The sequence below is a fragment of the Motacilla alba genome, chromosome Z (assembly GCF_015832195.1).
Source record: "Motacilla alba alba isolate MOTALB_02 chromosome Z, Motacilla_alba_V1.0_pri, whole genome shotgun sequence".
In the NCBI taxonomy this organism is placed as follows: Eukaryota; Metazoa; Chordata; class Aves; order Passeriformes; family Motacillidae; genus Motacilla; species Motacilla alba.
The window spans coordinates 217,816-240,862 of record NC_052046.1 but is presented as its reverse complement, the minus strand read 5'-3'; the positions used below and the strand labels follow the sequence as shown (position 1 = coordinate 240,862).

Sequence of the window (23,047 nt, the reverse complement as noted above, 5' to 3'; positions counted from 1 at the left end):
AAGTCTGAATATATCCAAAAATCTGAACTGCTGTTGGTGAGAGAAAGAAACAGAGAAAGTAGCACATTTCTCTGAGCAGAAGGAAAAGGTGGGATAAGTGGCTAAGTAGATTAGTGCAGAGAAGAAATGGTAGTGGAGACAGTAAGAGGTCTGTTGTTTGCATGGTTCCTGGTGTCTGCAGCAAGACAGCATTAATGACCCGTTTGCCAGCTAATTATACTCTTTCTGCTCTGCTCAGCACTGTTCAGCATAGCAGAGCTTCCCCGGCCTCCCTCTCCTGCTTGCCAGGATCTGCAGGAGCAGGTCCCAGCTCCAGGTGCCCCTCCCTCTGGGAATGCTTCTGCTGGGAGTCCCTGGGTGCCAGGGGCTGCAGCGTGCTCTGGGCAGCCTCCCCAGGCAGCAGCAGTGCCAGGGTGAGGCCGAGCAGCTAGAGCCTTTGGGGGGGCCTCTGTGCACGCTCCAGGTGGTAAAAGGCAGCTGTTTGTGCTCTGCAGAGCTGCAGCCCCCTTCCTTGGAACAATCCTCCTGCTGTAAACGTGCCTTTGTTTCACCTGCTGCCTTTACCAAGCTGGCCTCACGTCTACAGTTTCTCGACTCGAATGCCATTGTTTTTGAAATTCTGTGCCTTTTGAATCCTCAGCTATCAAAGGTACGCAGGTGTTTGTGTTACGCACGGTGTGCCACAGCTCTGCACGTGCTCGCTGTACTTTGCTGCTGCTTCATAAAACACCTTTCTTTGCTCTTTTGAGGAGCAGCGTTTCCCAAACTTGGCATGAGAATTACTTTCTTCCAGGATTTTCTGGCTCTGAAACTCTGGTGAGGAAGGTGGCTTGAGGGCTCTGAGCAGAGTTTCAGCCAGAGTCCTCTGGGAAAGCGTTGTAGCGCAGTGCCCTTCTCCTGCCGGGCACAGCGTGGTGGAGCGGGCAGGGGAAGGCTGGCTGCCGCTGGGCAGAGCTCTGTGCCTGAGCTGCCGAGGTGGCACCTGCTCATGTGCGGCTTCGGAGCCCTGAGCTGCTCTGGCCACATCAGCAGGGCCCGGGCTCCGTGCTCCTGCCCTGCTGCAGCTCCAGGGCTGCTGTGGGAGGGCTCTTTGGGTACCACAGGCTGCAGCTGCATGGATTGCAGAGGGCAGGTTCTTCTGTTACTCCACAGAGCCAATTATTGTGCAGAATGTTATTAGAAGTTAGTGGTGCTTACTGACTATTGCATTGGGAATTTGAGCCTATTCCATTGTGCCTCACTGTTCTTTCCTGGGGAGTTACAATGAAGCTTCATAAGAAAATTGTTTAATTTTGGTTCTGAGAGGTTTTTTTTCAATAACTCCTTTATTTCTTACAGAACATAGGACAGAGGCTGTGCTAACACATTTATCTTGTTCTGCACTTTCTAACTGTTCTTTCACTTCTGTTCATTGTTTCTGTTCCTATTTTCCACATTCTCTCACAGCTCAGGCCTGTTTTAATTGTCTTGGGCATCAGCTCCTTCCTGCCCTTGCCACTCCTATACTTTGTTCACATTTGGTTCGTTCAGTGTCTAAGGAGAAATGGATTCCAGTCTTTCCAGAGGCCCTTGGTAATGTAGCCATGGTAATAACAGCAGGCATTCGCTCTGTGCATCACAGGTGGAGAGCCTTTGGTAGCTGAGAGCAGGAGCAGCCTCCTGTTTGCAGCCCTCCTGCGTGTCACAGGAGCCCTTTAATCACAGTGGGCAGCTCACTAGGAAGCCATCTGCCTGTAATGAACAGAATAAGGCTGAACTGGTTCTTTTTTCCCAACATTGTCTGGAGTTTTCGTGGCTGCTACTGGGCTTCAGGAGTGTAGCAGATCTTGGCAGAGGTGCCCGGTGGTTTTTGTTAACTTTAAATAAGCAATGGCAGTGCAGGACAAGTAATTCAGGATTTAAATAACTGACGCTTATGTCTTGCGGTTCGCTTAATCCGTTTAAGAACTGATCCAGTTGTGGTTGACCACGTGTGCCAGGAAGGAGACATTTCTCTCTCAGCTGTGCTGATTCTGGAGCACCACTGCCTCATCTGGGAAACTGCAGCTCAGGACATAACTCCTCAATCTCAGCTCTGGTTGGGCTCCCAGTCGCAGCTGCACGCTCGGTGGTGTCCCAGGCTGCGGAGCGGGGATGCGTGTGACGCCGGAGCCTCGTGTAGCGCCTGGTCCCTGCCTGTGCTCAGTGCGCTGACACCCAGCGGGCAGCGACTGGGTGTACAGTGAAAGTGGAGAGGGAATCTGACACTGTTGTATTGAGCTGCCTGGAGGAAAAGTCAGCGTTTGTTTACTCTGCTGGGAAGGAATAACAGGAGATCGTTTTTTAGGAAATAACCCACCTGTGTAGTTTGTTCTTCCTGCACCTACAGATTTGGAATAGGAAAACCACCACCCCCCCCCCCACACACACATCAGTTAGGGGTTTTTTCCATGGTTACACTGCAATATTCTTGATTAAGGAAATACCAGTGAAAATATCAGAGCCAGATTGCAGAGATCCACTGCAAAAGTATAGTCAGTTGCCATTATTAGCAAATGAAAACTGGAATTTTAGTTATGCTTGGGAAGTGCTGCTGAAAATATTTTGCTTAAGAAAGAGGCAAGTGGCAGAATTTCTGAAAGTTTATATAAATGGAGAGAATTTTATTGAAGTTCAGAAAGGTAGAAAGATTGCTGAAACTTTCCAGCTAATAATTTTAGTAATCATATAATCAAATGATAGAGGAATATCATAAAAGTATCATTGTAGCTTTATTCATGAAAATGAGATCAGGGAGTTGATAAGCCTTAGGTGTAGAGAGGCATCTATGATGGCTAATTAATACTTTAAGGTTTTAGTTGAGAGCAGTTAAATATGCTTTGTTTCAATTAATAAAATTGTGTTTTGCTGCTAGTTGTTTTTTTTTTTAAATAATTAACAATACTTTCATGAACACAAGTCCTCTTTGTTTTTTTGGGGTCCTGTTCATTTTTAAAGCCTTTGGTAAAAGTACAGTTCAGGAGAGTTTTCTCTCCAGGTGAGAGAGCTGATTTCCTGTAGCTCTCTGGAAAGGCAGCAGTGTTTTCTGCTCTTGTATTTTTCTTGTTGGTGTGTGCAGCTCTTGTATTTGTGCTGGGAAAGGTGGTGCTGTCTGAGCCAGACAGTCTGGACCACTCCTGGAGCAGTTTTCCAGGACTTGGCAGCAGTGGCACATCACATCTCCAGTGCTGGGTTTAAGTACTACATCAGGAAAATTGTCTTAATTCGTGCTTAATTTTTCACTTTTGTTCTACCGGAGTGGCTGCTGAGTGCTCAGTGGAGCTGAGAAGGCCCCCTTGAGAGCCTGGGATTTGGCTTTGCCGAGTGGGTTTATCCCATGGGATGGTGCCTTTGGCCTTTAGCTGTGAGGATCAGCAGGTGTCCCCAGGGGCTGGGTTCCCTGTCCCTGCCTCCCCTTCCCCACCAGACCGCTGCTGGCACACGTTCCACATGGTGTTCCCATGAGCACCCTTCACAGCCACTCTCAGCACATTCCGTGTTACCCACCAGGGCTGCAGTGATTGGAGAAGTTTGGAAATAACATGGCTGTAATACATTTAGAATAAATGTCAAGAGAAGATGGGCTCTGAACCTCAGCAGGGTTTCCACCTGGATAATAATTTAGGCACGTGGCTGTGTGCTGAGGCACGGCACAGCGTGGTTGTGGTCTGAGAAAGGTGTGGCCTCTGGTTTACTTCAAGGCCACTAAAAACCAGTTAAATTTACCAGTTAAATTTACCGTAGGGATCATGTCTGCCTGCTCTGAAATAGAGCAATATCTGGGTTGGAATGCGGCATCTCCTTAAACAGTGCCCAGAAATAGTACGCAACAATTTTCAGGTCAGGAAGCTGGGAACATCCTGATCATCTCAAGATGCCAAGGGAACCGTGGGTGGGTGGAGTGTTATTTCCCAGGCTGGTGTCTGGCCAGGGAACCAAAGCACCCCTGAGAGCTCTGTACCCACAGTGCAGCAGCCTCAGCCCGGCTGGCAGCTGGCACAGTAGGGCTTCTGGGGGCTTGTTCCTCTGCTCACAGCTTGTCACTGTCACTGGCCAGTGCTTCAGCTTGGGTGAGCCACGGCTCTGGTTTGTGGCTCTTGCTGCTTCCCAGGCCAAGGTGATTGTGTTTTCATACAGGGGCGTTCCATGGGAACCCCTTTGGGATCATTCCCAACCTTAGGAAATTTTCAGGCACTTTCAGGAGTTTGTTCTGCACTGTTGGTGATCAGTTGTAACAGTGTGGTGTGTTGGGCCAGGTTAGGACAGGCAGGAAAAGTCCAGGAGCAGGGCTGCTGGGAGAGCTGTCCTGATGGTGTTGGTCTGAGGAAGCAGCAGATGAGCACAGCATTGCAGCTTGGCCTGGTATGAGCACAGCATGGCAGCAGCAGAGCCTTTCCTTGGGAGAGCTGTATGCGTTGGGGGTGTCAGCTTGTGTACACATTTGGGGGGCTTAATAGTATTTTGCGCATGGCTAAATCTCTTAGTCCCTGTGAGACCTGCCCCCTCCTGCAGGTCCTTCACGTTGTTTGTGTGACCTTTTGGTTCAAGTCCTGACTAACCTGTTGTACCTCCGCTGTTTTCCAGCTTTTGATTTCTGTTCAGCCTGGAATAAAGCTAAGTGGAGTTGAGTTGCCTGTTGCAGTTGCTCGTGTGCTCAGCTATTACCCAGCTGTAATGTCTGTTTTACCTTATGGGTACGGGTCTGAGGTAATATTTACCTTCTCTTCCAGAGCTGAAATGAGCAAGTCTCTAACAGCTGAACTGTTAACTATTGACACTTTCCCTTCTGGAAAACAACAAGCTTCAGTGATTGAAATGAGCATCAGTGCAACAGTTTATTCATACTTTTGTGTGGTTCCGAGTAAAGCTGATGTATGCAATCCTGAGGCTCAGCTAAACGTTCTGGTTTGCACTGAAGTGTCAATGGATGCTTTTCCTTTCTCTGCTGCTTTGGAGACTAAGGGTGTTTAGGGCACTGCAACTTTATTCCCAGGCTTTTTTTTTTCCTGGCTTGCAGCTTGGACAGGCACCAAATTGCAGCCTAATTTTTACGTACTTTTGTCTTGGGAGTGTCACCTTGTCACCTCAGTCTCCTAAGATGAACAGTGAGTTGTTTCACATTCTGAGGTGTTTGGCACAAGTTAGCATTTCCAAGTAGTTCTGTTGGTTTTTGAAGCTTTTTCAGTCACTGGCTACTGATTACACTAAATGAAGTGTTTCCTTGTTTTTTCCCCGTTGTTTTTCACTGGACAGCTGAGGTCTTGGCTGTTCCTGGGGTGCAGTGATGACCAGGTTTCGTTGCAGTGTCTGTGCAGGTGTGAGGGGTCCCTCACACACTCAGGAAAATTCAGTGCACAGAGCACCTGCCGTGCCTGCTGTGTGTGAGCCTGGTGCTGCTTTCCCACAGGATCAATGCCTGAATGAGCGAGGTGGATGGACAGATTGGGGTTCCCTGAGCAGACGGGGTATTTATGTCTGCCAAAACACTGAAGTGATTACCTTTCATTTCAAGAGAGCTCCTTGGAAAATAGGACGACCGTGTCTGACTTTCTCCTCTTCCACAATAAATGTGCTAAACCAACTCATCAGGTGGGCCAGGGGATGCTGAAACTTGGTAAAATTTCTCTGGAGTGTTAAAGGCTAATTGGGAAATTTTGGGATAGCTTTTGTTCTACTTGGGCTTTGCAGTAAGACTCTAACAAAGCATCTGAGCCCTGCCCCAGCCCTGCCTGCGTGTGTTTGTCCTGCTCCCCACACAGAGGCCACGCTCCAGGTGGGACAGGAGCAATACTGAGGGAGCAATGGCATTTGAGGGGTCGCTCCTCCTGGCTGGGAAAGTCCTGCTCTAGCTCAGTGAACATCTGCATCCTGTGCCTTTGTCGTGGAGAAGGGATTGCTCACTGTCTGGGGGGACCAGACTGGAGCAGGAGTCAGCAGTGTGATGCTGCGATACACAGCTGAACAGGCTGGTGCCTTGGGTGCCTCTGTGGATTTTAGTGACAGAGAGTTTCTCGAAACAGACACAGTTATTGTTGCCTTTTTCCCAACCCGGAAATTATTTCAGTAAGGAGGTAATATAAAAGGGGATCTTTGTTTGAAGGCCTTCAGGAGCAGTTATGGAAAAATGTCCACAAAAGCCTACCCCCCCAGGGCAGAGTACATCTTTGTAGGTTTTAGGAAATCAGCATAATTGATAAAAAGCACCAGTTAGGAGGACAAGTGGTGATGCAGTTCCTTCCTGGTCAAGCCCCTCCTCTGCAGCCCCCCCTTCAGCACTAGTTGTACTTTGTCCATGAAAATGTGTTTTGAAGGGCTGTTCTCAGCCTTGATTCTCAGGGACAGCCAAGATAGCACAGAGCCTTGTACCTCCTGGGGCTTGGAGCTCTGGAATTTGTTTTGTCTTTCTGCTTAGGGAAAGGCCACGGAAAACTACTGGGAGATCTAGCTACTAACATGATAGGTGACAGAGTTACAAATATATGTGTGAAGAATACAGAGAACCTAGGAAAAAACAGGCAAACCCCAAACAGCATCATTATAATGAGAAATGGGAAAAAGAAGGCAGTGGAAAAGGTTCCTGTGGCTCACGAGGTGCCTTTGCTGGAAGCAGGAAGCCCCAAAGTGAGAATGCTTAAATTTTAGAGCTGTGGAGGCTTGCAAGAGAAAATTTTTTTCATAGAGAAAAATACTAAATACTTGTATTAATATATTAGCCCCCCCCCCCCCTTTTTCTTACAGATGCATGTGTACAGTCAATGTTACATAAAGACTGAGTTTTACAAGAGCCCTAGTTCTGGCAAAGGTGACCATATGCATGCAGAATTAGATGAGGAGGTAATTCTGCTTACAGAGCTGGCTGGGACTGAGGGGTTTCCAGTTCCACTGTAAGCTACAAACATATTTTGTTGGTTCAGGTTCTTTAAGACTATTTCTAACCTACCTCAACATTTTATGTATCCATGAGTTTTATTTTTCTTGGGCTAAAAGCTGCAAGAAGAGATGTAGCAATAGGTGTGTATTTTCTTCAGAGTCGTTGTTATTGGAGTGACTGTACTGAAGCAGGAGGTGGCGAGTACTTGGGATTTGCCAGTATTAAGGGGAGAACATGTTAATTCCCTAAAAACAGGGCATGCTACCAGTTTTTTCTAGTTCTAGCTAGGAAGAAGGTTAATAGTCAAAATTCTGTAATGAAAAATCTACTTCCTGTTTTTTACTTAGAATTGGAAAAACCATGGTCTCCTTAATGCTTTTTGTGTTGTTCTGTAGCATCCAGCACAGCAGGATGTGTCCACTCTGTGGGGATCACGAAACATCATCCTATCTTTGTAGTAGAAACAGAATTCTTATGAGGTTATCATATAAAATATGAATTTTAATATTAAACTTAATGCTCTGCTATGAGAAATATGTAAACTTGGCTGTGCAGCAGCAGCATGCACTTCCTGGAATTCCGTGCATAGTGGGGTTATAAATAGGCAGCAGGTTATTTGGGAATCACTGGGGCTGGTGTCTGGTGTCACAAACAGTCTCTGAACAGAGGCTGCGCTCCCGGCTAGCCGGTTGGGTTTGGAAGAGCACGGCTCGTGATGGTGGCACTTCCTGCCCGAGTGAGTCCCCAGTGTCCCTCGAGCACAGGCCCCGGTCCCACAGCAAACACGGCTGCCACTGGCGTCCTTTGGCCTCAGCTGCTGCCAGCATTTCCCAGTGGAGACCCAGATGCTGGAATTCACCCTGCTGCCTGAGCTGCCCCCACCCACCACGGCTAGGACTGGCAGCCCGTGAAGGAAGGCTTGGACCTGACCCCCTTCAACAGGAAGCCAGCTGCGGCTTCTCAGTGCTTGGGGGGCTCCGGGTTGGTTTTGGTGGCTCCCCCAGGCAGAATGAGTCAGCACCACCACTTGTGCCATGGGCTCAGGAGCCTGTTTGGAGTGTCACGAGAAATACTGTGCTAGCATGAATGAATTAGAGCAACAAATAATGGGCAACAATAAGGGGGTAGAAACCAGTGATTCCTAAAAGAATGGTACTCAACAATCTTTATTTTTGTCTCATTGTGACTAGATGGATATTTATGATTTTTTGCTTTTCTGACGTAAGTTTACTTTCTGTGTGGCAGACCAGAGACGACTTCCTGGGCCAGGTGGATGTGCCGCTCAGTCACCTCCCGGTAAGCACAGATCTCTGGAAACCCCTGGGGCTGCGTGCAGTTGATGGCACATTCTCTTAAAGCAAGTGCTCCCAGCAGAGCTTAAAATGAACTGTTGTGGACAGCCAAGCCTCACCTGCACAGGGACAGGGAGATGCATCAGCTGTGCATGGAAGGGATGCACTTTCTGTGCAAAAAAGCTTCATGAGAGCAGGTTTGCTTCAGCAAATGCATGAAAAGCCAAAAGGCAGCCAGAACTATGTCATCTGTTCATTATTTTAGCTGAAATTGAATTCTTTGCCAACAGTGAGAGTTCAATAGCAATCAATTGAAAGTAATTGACACAGGGCTTGAATCATTTTATTGTCAATAGACATTTGAGGTGTTTGGTTTGAAGGTGGTAATGTTTGTTTCTGTTTCTTAATTAATGGAGGAATTCAGAGTAAAGCTGGTTCTGTAATTCTGTAAAGCTCCAGTTGTCTGGTTTCCCCCCAGCAGCCAGGATTCTGCATGGGCTGCAAAATTAGATGCTAAATTAAGTGCAATTTCTATTTATAGATTTATAAATAGGAATAAATATATATGTGTATGTATATACAGTGATTGCATTAGCCTTGGTACAAACATTTTTGATACTATATACTGTTTCAGATGACTAACGTTGGCTGAATGTAGTTAATACTTTTTAAATGTTGTGCATGTTAATTTTAACATATGCCAGTTATGTCAGTTGAGCATAACTGGCTTTTTGTGTCTGATTTTGACTTCTTGCTATTGATGGATGTTATTGTAGGAGAAAAATTGTTTTGTAATTACTTGCATTGTGGTGCTTGTTTGGATGTATCTGTTAGGCTTGATCTGGAGTGTGTTGGGTTATAAACTGTAACAGTGGAAAGCTACAAGGAAAGGATCAGGAGCACCTGGTGGTGACAAATATGTGGTTCCCTTCTCACGGGAGCTGTTGTCATCCCAGCTGTGCTGTGCAGGATTGCTTGGTGTGGGCTTGTGTGGATATCTCCATTTCTGTGTCCTTATGCAGGGACATAATCTAAATAGCCCTGCTGGCACAGTGGGAAGAGTCCTGTCCCCCTCAGAGGTTTTCCATGGCAAAGCTGCTGTGTCTCAGAGCAGTCCTTCCTTCAGTAGTTGTGACCTTGTGGGACCTCCGCGGGCACTTCCCCGCCTGCTCCTGCCCCGTTCCAGGGAGACAGTTACCTGTTGGGAAGGTGTGGGTGCACACTGTCTGTCTTGGAAGGAGCCGTTGGGACGTATTTATTAACAAATTAATGAGCGGCTTTCTCATCCTGCTGATTTGTTGGTCAAAGTCCCTGTTTCTCCAGTACCAGCTAATTACTATGAACAGAATTTGGGTAAATGATACAGGTCCTCACTGGGACCACGTCCCTTCCAGCTGAGCACTAAGCAGCAGTGTGAGTCGTGCGTGCCTGGCTGTCCTGGTGAGCTTGTTCAAACCTGCCGTCTCTGAGCAAATTCCCTGAGAAAGTGGACACTGGGTCAGGCAGTGAAAGGAGAGGCTGTGTGGGATTTGGCTGCCAAGTGTAACACAGTTCATGCTTTAAGTTTAGAGTAAAGTTCCCCAGACAATCAGCAGGGGAAGTGTGTGTATGGATTAATCATACACACACTTTTCCCTTGGCATCTGAAATTCCTAGTTCTGTGCCCACACCAGCTGTGTGTTTGCACATGTGAAGGATGTGACTTACTTGGTAAGAAAGCTGAAATTCTCAGGGAATAGAAAGTTTTCAGGATTCCAGGCTCCAGGTAACTTAGGATTCAGTGGAAATCAGAGACGTAATCTGTCAGCCTGATGTGTGAATGTTCTTTATGTGGCTGGACTTGTGGGCAAGCCCTTTAATTTGGCATTTTTCCACTGCTTACAGACTGAAGACCCAACCATGGAGAGGCCGTACACATTTAAGGATTTCCTCCTCAGACCAAGAAGGTGAGAGGAAGGACCTTTAAAACATTTGAGGACTTAAACATTTCCTACTTCATGATTTTTTTTTCCAATTATTTAAGAGTTCTTAAATGCAATGTACCTCCTTGTCTTGTAGCCACAAATCTCGCGTGAAGGGTTTCTTGAGACTGAAGATGGCGTATATGCCCAAAAATGGTGGCCAAGAGGAAGAAAATGGTGATCAGAGGGATGACTCTGAGGTAAGGCTGAATCCTCAAGGAAGGATTCAAGAAAAATTGTAGAGTCAGCTGCAGTTGAAGGATAAAGCCCTGGAAACAGAGTTGGCAGTTGGTTCTCTTTGGCACCAAGCCACCCGGAGAAATGGCACCAAGCCACCACCCAGCCACCTTTGGAAATCCCTCTTGGATAGACTGCTGGGATTTAGCTCTTTTCTCATTGCAATGAGGGGCAGGCTGTAACCACAGAGGTCTTTTCCTTCATTCCTAAGCACGGCTGGGACGTGGTGGATTCCAGCGATGCCGCGTCTCAGCGTCAGGAGGAGCTGCCGCCTCCTCCGCTGCCCCCCGGCTGGGAAGAGAAGGTGGACAACCTGGGGCGCACCTACTACGTGAACCACAACAACAGGAGCACCCAGTGGCACCGGCCCAGCCTCGTGTAAGCACCTGGGGCTCTGCGGGATGGACAGCCAGGCTGAGGCTCGGGTCAGAAAGGAAAACGTGCCTTGTTTATGCCTGAAAGAGACCTGCTTGCCCCAGCCGATCACAGAGACACAGAGTATTCCGGGAAATTCCAGGAGCTCTGGGATGGCAGGGACGGCAGTGCATTAACAAAGCACCTTAGAATATTAGGAGCCAGATAAGGAATTTTTCAGTAAGTAATTTAACAGGAGTAAATTACTTTGTTTATAGAGACTGTTGAAGAGGTAAGGAAAAAAGTCAGCTCTAGTTTTAATGAAGTTGAACAGATTAGCTTTGAGGAGATCCTGTTTATTATTCTCTGAATACTCTTCTTTCTCAGAATATGCCATCAGAGGTCTGTGGCAATATCTCCTCAAGATTAGATTTAGAAAGCTGTGGCAAGCTTACATTTTACAGAGTGTGAAATACGGAGAGTGTTAGGGATCATGTATTTAACCTGCACTGCCAAGGCCACTGCTAAACCATGTCTGAGGAAGCGCTGGATCCCCCTTGCAGTGGACACGTTCGAGGTTGGGCTCCACAGAGTGCTGGGTCATCTTGTCTAGGCCATGGTTTCCCTGCCAGCAGAGGTTGAACCAGATGACCCCTGAGGTCCTTCCCCACCTGGTGTTCTGTGATATTTGTGAAGTGCTTCCAGTTTTATTTTCTTTCAACTGTGGGATTAAACAGTCTAATAATTATGAAGCTTGATACATGCATGAATAATGATTTTGATAATCAAAAGCATTACCGAGGTTTTGAAGGCGATGGACAAAATGGGGGGCTTAGTTTAACTTGGGTTATTTTCTTGTTCTTTTCTCCTTCCCACGCTGGGTTCCCCCTGCAGCGACGTGGGATCCGAGTCAGATAACAATATCAGACAGATAAACCAAGAGGCAGCTCACAGGCGGTTCCGCTCTCGGCGCCACATCAGTGAGGATTTGGAGCCAGAGCCTGTGGAGAGCGGAGACATTCCTGAGGTATGCCCGAGCCTTGGGCTTAAGGAGCTGACTGAACTCCGAGCTGCCATGCTTCTCACGTGTGAGCTAATCACCACACAGCACAGAGAGTCGTGGTTTTCCACGGTGTTTGGGGAAATTGCCTTGGGAAGATGCCAGCAGCACAATGACAGTGCAGCCAGAGGCACACTGCCAGGGTCCTGTGCAGCTGCAGTTGCCTGGTGGCCTGTGGACAGCACTGAGCCCCATGGAAATGCTGGGAGAAACATTTATCATTCCAAATTGCTTGTCTTGCGTACACTGATAGAAACACTTTCATATTCTGCTCCAAACAACAGTGGAATAAATGACAAAAAAAGGGAAGCGGACTGGTTGTAACTGCCCTGTGCTTCAGTTCCCTGTAGCGCCTGGATTTAGGGTGAAGAGAAGCTGTTGTTTGTGCGCTGGGGACAGTGAGATGATCACACAGAAGGCCAAGGGAAGGAAGACTCGGTCTGTATAAAACCTGAACTTAGTTTCTTCTCTTTCATTAGCCTTGGGAAACCATTTCAGAGGAGGCAAGTGCCAGTGGGGATTCCTTAAGCTTGTCACTGCCACCTCCTCCTGCATCTCCGGTGTCCCGGACCAGTCCTCAGGAGCTGTCTGAGGAGCTGAGCAGAAGGCTCCAGGTGACTCCTGATTCCAATGGGGAACAGCTCGGCTCTTTGATTGTACGTAATGTGTCACCTGTAAAGCTCTAGTGCAGAAATGTGCTATTCCTTGGCATAACCTGAGTCACTTCGTGCACGGGGAGCGACTGCTGGGTGCAGGAAAACCTGAGCGTGCAGTTAAAATTCCCTTCCCAAAAACAGCTTCACCAGCAAGCAAACTGCCTCAGACCACAGAATTCCTCTGTTTAGACTTCAGGAGTTCGTGTGAGTTTAACTTCAGACTCTGCTGCTGTTGGACCTTTAGTGAAACAAAATAGATGAGGGTCGAGGGTGTCAAACTAGGAAATTCCAAAGGAAAGAGAAAAACAAAAATATGGTCTCTCTATTTGTGTTATCCCTTAGTCAAGATGCCATTAAAAAATCAGGATAATGCATGTACAACTGGGGGAATGTTTTATGTCTCTTTGATGACAAAAATAATTGTAATATTAAACAGAGCATCATGCTCTTATTTATTTTTTATTCTTAGTACGATGCTATCAAGGTACCTCTGCAGTTCAAGAGATAGGAAATACTCTTGTTCTCATCCAGCAGAATCCTGATTAGGTGCATTTTTCCCAAAGAGCCAGTGCAGTTGGTCTCTGCCTGGTGGGAGTGTCACCTGGAGGTTGGTCAGCCAGTGGCAGCGCTGATGCTCCCTGGATCTGCACGCAGAGGCACTTGGGCTTGTGTTGAGAGCTGCAGTTTTCATAGCCCCCCGCTGGTTTTACTGCAGATGTGTCAGTGCTGTGTTTTCCTAAGCACTGCTCAGCCCCAGAGTGCCCAGCTGGACTGGTGGGGAGGAATTACATTGTAGTGTCAGATGTGATGTGTGCCTGCTTTTTTAGGGGGAGTTTGTTTCTAGTTCACAATCATGAAGGATGTGTCATGGGAAAAGAAACAACTAGTTTAAAAGTTAGCAGCAAAGAGGAAGATTGAAACAGATTTTTTTTTTTTTAAGAAATACCACAAATTTCAAAGTAAATTAATTTTTAAGACTTTGAGCTCTCATCCATAGTATTTTATTTTGGATATATTTCTTAATGCCTTTTTTTTTTAATAATTCATGAGTTTGATCATGTTGGCAAAATGGATGGGTCCTTTTTTTTTTTAGTATATAGGAAGTAGAGAAATGGGATATACCACTCTGTGGTAAAACAGAAGTAGGTAATTGTTTGCTGCAAAGAGGTTAGTATTAATTACTAAATTTTCTGAATAAACACCATGTTTTAGGACACCCTAACGTGGAGACATCTTTCTGTTTTTTTCCTTGCAGCAAAGAGAACCTTCTTCACGACTGAGGTCCTGCAGTGTGACAGACACAGTCGCTGAGCAGTCCCAGTTATCCCTGGTAAGCCAGAGCTCTTTCCTTTTTGGGTGGACGTTCTGTCATGCTGAATACCAGCTTGCCTTGGGTCAGCTCTAGTCAGGCATGGATCAGTGACCAAGGTGGCCATCTGATTGTCCCGAGCCAAATTCATGGGAGCTAAAAAAGGAGGACATTCCTGAGACAGGAAAATGTTTGGAGACTGAGCAAGTCACCCTCTCCTCAGTTACTTACCATGGAAATTTAGGTTACTGCACTCCTATGTGCACTCAGTGGAGAAACTCCTCCAAGGGGTGTTCCCAGCTGGGGGAGGAGAGGGCAGGAGAGCCAGCTCTACCTGGAACGGGAGCAGCCACAGGACTGACAGCAGACATATGTCTGTGGCCCATAACTTCATTTTGCTTGCAGTACATAAATCTGTCTAAAATCCCAAAGGATTGGTGTTTTGCCTGGTTGTAGTAAAAAGGAGGCAACTTCTGCAGGTTTATTTAAGGAGATCGTTCAAACAGGAAAAGATACAAAGATATTTTGTAAACAAAGCTTCTCTCTCCTATCAGGACTATGCACATTGTGCTCCAGCTGACAGAAAGTGGTGCCTCTCCTACAGCCCACGTGCAAGGGTTGCAGAGGTGGCAGGTTTGTTCTGTCTGCCACCTCTCAGCAGTAGGTACAGAGACCACTTAAAGTAGGAGTGTGCAAGGTGTGCTTTTGAATAAAACTAGTCAGATTGCAAGAGAATCTTCCAAAAGATTCTTTTCTTCCAAGAGTTTTTTCTTAATTTTTTAGAAGTTATAAATGTGTCCCATGTGAATCTGCAAATAGAAAACCTGTGCATACCAAGTTGTTCGTTACCAAAGTTGCTGTGTCTGTGTTGCTTGTTCTCTCTGCTGCTCTCGGGTGAACATTTCCAGAAACCACAGATGTTTTCTCCTGGCTGGATTTCCCCCGTGCTGTAGCAGTTATTAATGTAGCTGAAGCATGTCCCTGGCTCTGGGGTGGGTCCCAGTGCAGCCTCTGTGCCTGGCTGCGGGGGGAACAAGGGCTGCTGTGCTGCTTCCTGGCTGTGTGTACCTGCTGGAGCCAGGGGCTGGGCTGGGCACAGAGAGGCCTTCCCCTGCTTTTGAGGAACACTCATTTCTGAGCACGGGGTCAAACCAGCAGCACTGAGAGCATTGCCTAGACATCACTGTACCTGGGCTTAATCACATGGCATCCTTGCTGAGCTAATGATCATTTCTCTTCTGGCAACTGAGCACATGTTCTTCCTAAATCCAGCGCTCCTCCGGGATTCTGCCTTGGTAACCAGCGACTGATGACTTCCAGATTTGCTATTGCCCATCTAACTGCTCTCTCTTGGCAAATGTGTCTGATGCTTTGCTCCTAAAGATGTGACAGTAACCTGTGACCTTCTTCAGTGAATATCTGTAACATTAATTATCATTTAACAGCAGAATGGTCCCTCTAGGAGAGCTCGTTCTTCAACAGTCACAGGGGGAGAGGAGCCAACGGTAATAAAACTCTTTATCAAGCACTATCTCTAAATAAAATGGGGGGACATTTAGGTCTTGTACAATGAGGAACTTTTGTTTTTTTAAAGCAGCCATGTGTTGAATGAAATACAGCTATTGAATGAAAACTTATATACTTTTGTCCCAAATTTTCTCAGCATTTCTCAAAACACTGCAACTGAACTCCAATACTGGCATGGTTTAGGGACATGGATGTGACATCAAATTATGACAAAGCTGTGCACTAAGTAAATGCCATGGGCTCCTAAAAAATGAAAGCTACAACAGCTAATTCTTTTAAAAGGGGTACTGGAAGCTGCAGTGATTAGAGACATCAAATTATTGTACATGTAGCTGTGTTTGCATCTTGTGTCTTCTTGTCTTCCCATGGCTCTCCTCTAGACTAATTACTTTTAATTCTTAAAGTTGGTCTTAATTTGAGAGCCTTGGGGGTAGAGTGATATAGCACAGAGCTCTTAATGATCTTACTGAATGCCAGTTTCATTTTCCAGCAGTTCCTCAGCAGTCCAAGACTAGTTTGATCATCACATAAAATTCTTTATATGCTTTGCTGAAAAGTGTAATACAAGGAAAGTAGGTTTAATCTATATTGAACTTTAATCTAATTATATGTGTTGAACCTTTAACCTAATTAACTGCCAGTCTGAAGTGAGTTATTTGATGGAAATAATTTACAGTAACTATCATAAATAGCTTTTATGAATTTATGCCCTCCTAGAGAATTTGTTTCAGAGAAAGAAATTTAAGTAATACTTGCTATAAATTGCTATTTGCATCTGGGAAATAAATAAATCTTACTTCAGGTGTTGATGCATTGTTCTGTTATATTGTCTATATTCACTGGGTTTTAATTTTAGAACCAGAGGAGCACACTTGCAAATAGGAAAATCTAAATAAAATGCGTGACTCATTAGTAGTTAGTTAATTGTGCTAGGTGAACTTGCATGGCAGTGGTACTCCCTTGGTAGAGCATCTTGTCTTGATTAGACTTTTTAGAGCAAAATATTAATATTTTGACTCATCATTAGTGAGCCATACCAAGGTTATGTACCTCACGATGCTGCAGTATCTAATCCCCCCTTGTCTTTGCTCAGCATTTACACCCAGAGTCCCAGATCTCTGGAGGAATTGGGATTTAGACAAGATTCGTGGTCTAAATCCTTTGTCTTCAAAGGCTGCATTCTCTTGGGTCTTTGGGCAGCTGATGCTTGCAGGTAAACAACCTGTCAGCAGCAGAAGTGTCTGGTCACCTTGGTTTTGCCTTCAGAATCCCTACAAACCCCCTCCTTGGAGCAGAACCCACAGGCTCAGGCCCAGAAGCAGTGTCCTTCTCCCCATCTCTGAGTTGTAACTGAGACACTGTGGAGTGTCTGCAGCCCTTACTGTGGCCGTCCTGACCCCGGACTGGTGGACTGACAGCCACTGGCACAGGGTGGGCAAGGTGTTCTCCTCATGGCCTGCCGGCTCTGTGAACCAGCACTGCAAAAATAGCCCTTCAGGAGAGAAAGAAATGAGTCTGAGAGTCTGCACGGGATTCTCATCTGTTTCCCTCTGTTTTCTGTTCTGTATGTAATCTTCCTGAGCCATCCAGTATCTCTTCTCCTTTCCTTTCTTCATTATCCCCGCGGTTCTCCAGTTCCTTGTGTCAGCTGTGCTCTGCTCTTACACAGCACCTCCCTGCCTGTGGCACTTGCTCTGGGAAAGGCCTGGCAGAGGTGAAGCAAGAACAAGAATTAAGTTCATTATCTTGCTGAAGCAAGGCAGATAGTGGGGAGGAAGAGAATGTGACTTGGATTTCAGCAGGAGCCTTCAGAGGCCTTCACTGTTTCATGGCAAAACCCCAGAGCTTGTATGCATCAGCCTCTGAATTAGGCAGGTCCTTCATCCCACCTGGGTCCAGTTCCTAGCTCACTGTATGAACTCGTGCTTGGGTACTCTGGGGACGGGAAGGACGCGAAAGAACATCAGCCACACACAGGGACACAGTTCCTGTGGGCAACAGGACGTGACTCTTCCCTTACCTGTATGCTTCTCTTAGAACAGGGAGCTTGTGGACCTTTTACCAGAAGTGTTTGTCATGCTGAAGTCGAGGCTCCAGTTTGGGGTTATCTGGTGTCGCTGGGACACAGAAGCCCTGAGTGCAGCATTTGTGACAGAGCAAAGTGGTTAAAATTCACTTTCTAAACCCACAGTAGTTTCTGGCAACTGAGTGAAGACACCCTGGGGTAAAGAAGAGAGCAGGGCTTGGGAGATCTTGACTGCGTGGTTATTTCACTCTTACTTATCCATCCTGATAAAAGGAAGAAACCTCAGCCTTTTAAGGAAAACTCACTAAAACATAGAGTTCCTTTTTGTCATTATGTGCATCAAAATAGAATGTTTGAGGGCATATAAACTTGTCTGTTTGCTGAATCTGTGTCAAACTGACCCAAAAGATCTCTTGGGAGAAAAAAATTATTTGATTCAAAGGCACACGATAAAGAGCTTGAATTAAATTAAATCAGACTGGATTTTTCCCTGTGGTTGTGTGATTAAGAAGAGTGTAAGTTGACAAGTTGCTTTTTTTTTTTCTACAAACAACAGAGTTTAAAATGTAAAGGTTTTTTAGCTATTATAAAATAAGAATTCAATGATTTCTTGCCTGAGCAGCCTTCTGTGGCTTACGTGCACACCACACCGGGCTTACCTTCGGGCTGGGAGGAGCGCAAGGACGCCAAGGGCCGGACCTACTACGTGAACCACAACAACCGCACCACCACGTGGACACGGCCCATCATGCAGGTACCCTGCTGCCTCCTGCGAGCCAGCACCTGCCTTGGCTGCGGGTCGTTCAGCTGGGGCAGCTTCCAGAAACCTGAAATTTAAAGGAAGTAGCCTCATCATTGTCATGGCAATGCAGATGAATCATAAAAAGCTGCTATAATTTGGGATGGTTTTGGTTACTTCTTTTAACTATGTCAAGGCACAGGTTAAGATGATTGCTGCAAGAGAAGGAATTTCTAGAGATGCAGAAGAGCTCTTAAAAGGAGGCAGATGTGTTCTTTGGATTAAATGTGAAAGTCGGCTCGAACCATTAATAGAACCAGAGGTTCTTGGCCCTTCCAGTGGAATTACATTAAGTGCCCTTTATGGCCTGTAAGGAAATCTGGTTAAGAACAGTAGTGAGGATAACAATGCCATCGGTTTTATCATGTCCTGCGCGTGGGCAGTGCTTGTGACATTCGTGACCTGGCTTTGCTCTGGCACAGCTCGCCGAGGACGGGCTGGTGGGGCCGGGCACGAGCAGCAGCAACCACCTGAGCGAGCCGCAGATCCGGCGGCCCCGCAGCCTGAGCTCGCCCACCGTCACCCTGTCAGCGCCGCTCGAGGTGAGCCTCCCGCCGCTCCCACACGGCACTCCTCACCCCTTGTCCTTCTGCCGGGGGCTGCGCTTCCTTTACATCTCTTTCCGAGTACTTCCAAATGCTGTGGCGTGATGTTCACTGTGACGGGGATAAAGAGCAGCTGAAGGGGCTCCCTACGCAGCCAAAGCCTGTGCGCGTTTGACTTGCAGCGCTGTGGTTCTTACTCTTGTATCAGCTACCCATGGCTGTGCTGAAGAGAGCCAGGCTTTCCTGTAAGTGAGATAAATTGCCCCTGAAGCACAAAACACTGCTTTTGTCTTTTCTGTGATAAAATGGAATATGGACACATCGAGGGCAGGTGCAGAGGAAGGTACAGTCAGGTGTAAATGCTGCAGACATTGTCGTTGCAGAGGAAGGTACAATCAGGTGTAAATGCTGCAGACATTGTCGTTGCAGAGGAAGGTACAATCAGGTGTAAATGCTGCAGACATTGTCGTTGCAGAGGAAGGTACAATCAGGTGTAAATGCTGCGGACATTGTCGTTGCAGAGGAAGGTACAGTCAGGTGTAAATGCTGCAGACATTGTCGTTGCAGAGGAAGGTACAGTCAGGTGTAAATGCTGCAGAAGTCGTTGCAGAGGAAGGTACAATCAGGTGTAAATGCTGCGGACATTGTCGTTGCAGAGGAAGGTACAGTCAGGTGTAAATGCTGCAGACATTGTCGTTGCAGAGGAAGGTACAGTCAGGTGTAAATGCTGCGGACGTTGTCGTTGCAGAGGAAGGCAGGGAACACCATGTTCTTTACAGCAAAAGACTGGGCATGTTAGAAGGCACAGATAGAGCTAATTAAGTTCTAGTAAATCAGTCCCAGCATTTAATTCTGGTGTTAATTACATCTGGAATGAAAAGCTGTTTGCTGTGAAGCCAGGCTGGGTTGGTTTTGCAGCCCCGAGTGCCGCGGTGCTGTTTCCTCTCCACAGGGCATGAAGGACTCTCCGGTGCGCAGGGCGGTGAAGGACACCCTGTCCAACCCTCAGTCCCCACAGCCATCCCCCTACAACTCCCCCAAGCCCCAGCACAAGGGGGCCCAGAGCTTCCTGCCCCCGGGCTGGGAGATGCGCATCGCCCCGAACGGCCGCCCCTTCTTCATCGACCACAACACCAAGACCACCACCTGGGTAAGGGCGCTGCAGCCGCGGCCCGGGGGCCAGGCCCGTCTCTGCCTTCCTGCCTGCATGCCCCTATTCCAGCATGGCACTTGTCTTTGTGTTTTTAAGAGCCAAAAATGTGCATGTGGATGTAAAAGCCCTTATGGAGTGCAGGCATCCTAAGAACAGGCCTGTGGTTTTTGAAGCATATCCCTGGACATAGCAGACATTTAATGGAGTCAGGTCTTACATCACCCCAGCTCACTCCGCACTGGAAAATTCATTGCACTGTAGAAATCCTAATAAGGCATGTTTTGTTTTATTCTCTGAAAAGAATAACTGTTACGTAGGAGGGTTTCCAGATTAGTCTGTGCTTGACTTTGTAGATCTGCCTTGATCTGTTGGATTTACAGTTGTGTACCTGTGTTCCAGGAGGATCCACGGCTGAAGTTTCCAGTGCATTTGAGATCCAAAGCATCTCTGAACCCCAATGATTTGGGCCCTCTTCCTGTAAGTGATGCTGTGCCTGTGTTCTAACCTATACTTCCTGTCCCAGGGCTCTGCTCTGTTCTGGGCACAGGCTGCTGCAGCTCTTCCTGGGGGCTCTGGAGCCCTGCTGTGCCCTGGGGCTTGCTCAGGCGCTCCAGAGCCAGCCCAGGAGGCTCTAACTCATGGCCTTTTTCTGTGCTGCTGAAGTGTTGAGCTTTGCACACACTCACCTGGGCTGTGTCTTACTGTGCTTTTAGATAATCATAATCACTGCTTAGGAAAAACAGAGCAGATTGTGCCAAGCAAGCTCTACCAGTGCACCAGCATATTCTAGCATTTAGAAATCAGAATAAATTTTGATTTTTCAATGAAACCTCCATCTTTTGCAGAGCAAATAATCAATTTAATGTCAGTTTTGTCATACCTGTAATCAAGGTATAATAGGGATTTACAGACATGTCAAATGTAGAGCTTTGCTTTGTTTTCAAAATACTCCCAGCCCTTAAAGGTAGAGAGTAATGTGTGAAAACTGACACATTGCTGGTCACAGCAGCAGGAATGCTCGTTGGCTTTAGGAAACAGCTGTGCTCTTGCAGTTGTCCAGGTACATGGGGCGTGTGTTACCCTGGGAGGCACTGAAGGCCCAATTACAATTTGTTCTCTTAACTGCAAGGGGAGAAGCATGCAGTGAAAGCAGGGTAGCCTGACCTGTCACTAGCAACCGATTGTCAGTAACAGATTTCACCTCAGTTAAACCTCCTGGTTTTGGAGCGAGGTTGGCATGACTACAGAATTTAACACGAGTTTCTCCAACAAGATTGAAGGGAAATAATTTCTCCTCTGTGTTTTCTGGCAGCCCAGGCTGGCCAGTGTCGCCGGTCCCTACAGCCTGCCATCCGCTCTCCTTTAGCACTGCAGGCGCCTGGGACTGAGAAAAGGGAAGGGATGAAAAGGGGAGCACTGAGGACTGGGTTAGCACATTCTTGTCCCACTGTACAGGGAGCCTGGGTTACACATTTACAGTAACTAACCCACATGGCTTTCAGAAGCAGGAGCAGAAACTTTCAAACTAAGCCACGACGGACCATCTGTTCTCTGTGATTGTTTGCTCACAGAGGAAATGGGTGGGAATCCTGAGGCAAGAGGTTTCCACTATAAAAAGTATTCCCTGCACAGGATGCAGTCACCTCTATAAGAGCTAGGTCTGAGCCTGCTTGGATTTGTGGCCTTGCCATTAGGCATCTGGTCGCTTGGGGTTTCCTACCTCATCAGCATCTTTGACACAAGTCCAGTGAGCAGTGCACTGCTTCTGGCTGTGTGAGACTGATACAATTTCACTTACTCTCTCTTTTCTTTGTTTTTATTTCCCATTTCCAGCCTGGCTGGGAGGAAAGAATACACCTGGATGGAAGAACATTTTATATAGACCATAGTAAGTAAACACTCAGGTATTAGAGCAAATAGACAAAGGGAGGTACTAAGTATTGAAGTGAAAGCTTTGTGATTTTACTCTTCATTTAGGAAGCCAGGTGTTGATATGTGGAGACATTGATACCAGAGACTTAGTGCCCTCCTACGGTACTGTACATTCACTGGAAGCTTGCTTTAATTGGCTCATCAAGCTTTGTCCCTCTCTGATTTGTGAAGCATTAACATTTCCTCTCTGTGGTTTATTTTGTTCTTGTTGATATTTTGGATTTGTTGTTGTTGTTGTTGATGATCCCATGGCTTATTTGCACTTAATAAATTAAAATATAAATTAGGAATAGAAAATAAGATGAGAAGAGATCCTGTAGCCACAGCTCCACGTATAGGCAGTGGAGCAATTAGCACTGAGAAGTACTTTCCTTTGCTTTCAGGTCTGTGGCAGTGCTGATTCTGATCTTATTTCCTATTTAGAGCATGTGAAACTGCACCAGCCCATTAATATTCTCCAGTTCTGTTAGTGGAGTTTTAGTGTAAGTGATGTTTCATTGTAGATTTGTCTTCCTAGAGCATCTCAGAACTGCTGTGTGAGTTTTGTTGGTGTTTGGAAACAAAGCAGCCCACAAAGGCTGGGCTGGGTCTTCTTATAATAAGACATTTCTTCACAGCCATTGCTAACTCTCGTAACCATCAGAGGAGCGTGCAGAGAGTTAAAACCTGAACTTACCCATGTTTGACAGAGCTAGGTTTGTCCCTCAGTATCGCTGACTCCCACGCTCATCCACAGAGATGACAATATTAAGTCATTATTAAACGACTGCCTTTAAATTAATACCAATTTTGAAATGGTATAAATGCTTTTAACAAAACATCAGAAATAATACACTTGTTAAGCACCCGATGAACCTCTTCTGAACTTCAGTACAGAGTTATTATCCTTTATCCCTTCTGTAATTGTTTTTCCCGACAGAGTTCTGGAAATACAGCTATGGCAAATTATTCTAAACTGCTGCCACTAAGGAGTCACAGGATAAAGCTGTTTAAACACCATTTAAAACACCTGTGTAACTGCTGAGCCTCCCAATCTCTCTTAAAACTCTTCAATTTTCAGTCTCCTAAAGTTATTTGAGCATGTGTTAGTCCCTAAAATGGAATGTTACAGTCATACATTAATTAGAATTCCTCAAAGGATTTGTTAGAAAGCAAAATTTACGTGCATCTGAATTCTCCCTCTAGTCTCTTTTTGTTCTGAGTGGACTTAGCTTCTTATATAGCATTTTTCACAAAAGTTTAGGGAAGCTTTTGGTAATGCTGCCTGTTTCCAGCAGATGTCCCTTTGGTCACAGCCTGGTGCCTGA

General features: G+C 46.4%; 1 protein-coding gene across 16 annotated transcripts in view; it reads left to right on the top strand.

The window, feature by feature from the left end:
- The window catches only part of NEDD4L (NEDD4 like E3 ubiquitin protein ligase), a 90,785-nt gene that overhangs the window by 54,877 nt on the left and 12,861 nt on the right, over positions 1-23,047 (top strand). For 7 of the 16 annotated variants that reach the window (XM_038123625.1, XM_038123630.1, XM_038123631.1 and 4 more), the window contains 14 exons: positions 8,135-8,185; positions 10,066-10,127; positions 10,240-10,342; positions 10,591-10,757; positions 11,628-11,760; positions 12,273-12,449; positions 13,705-13,779; positions 15,204-15,263; positions 17,934-18,065; positions 18,533-18,652; positions 19,608-19,805; positions 20,208-20,285; positions 21,642-21,696; positions 21,786-21,842. In XM_038123625.1, the coding sequence (XP_037979553.1) occupies positions 8,135-8,185; positions 10,066-10,127; positions 10,240-10,342; positions 10,591-10,757; positions 11,628-11,760; positions 12,273-12,449; positions 13,705-13,779; positions 15,204-15,263; positions 17,934-18,065; positions 18,533-18,652; positions 19,608-19,805; positions 20,208-20,285; positions 21,642-21,696; positions 21,786-21,842 (1,468 nt within the window). The remainder of the gene's footprint in view (positions 1-8,134; positions 8,186-10,065; positions 10,128-10,239; positions 10,343-10,590; positions 10,758-11,627; positions 11,761-12,272; positions 12,450-13,704; positions 13,780-15,203; positions 15,264-17,933; positions 18,066-18,532; positions 18,653-19,607; positions 19,806-20,207; positions 20,286-21,641; positions 21,697-21,785; positions 21,843-23,047) is intronic. The other 9 variants (XM_038123626.1, XM_038123619.1, XM_038123627.1 and 6 more) reach the window with 7 other exon arrangements.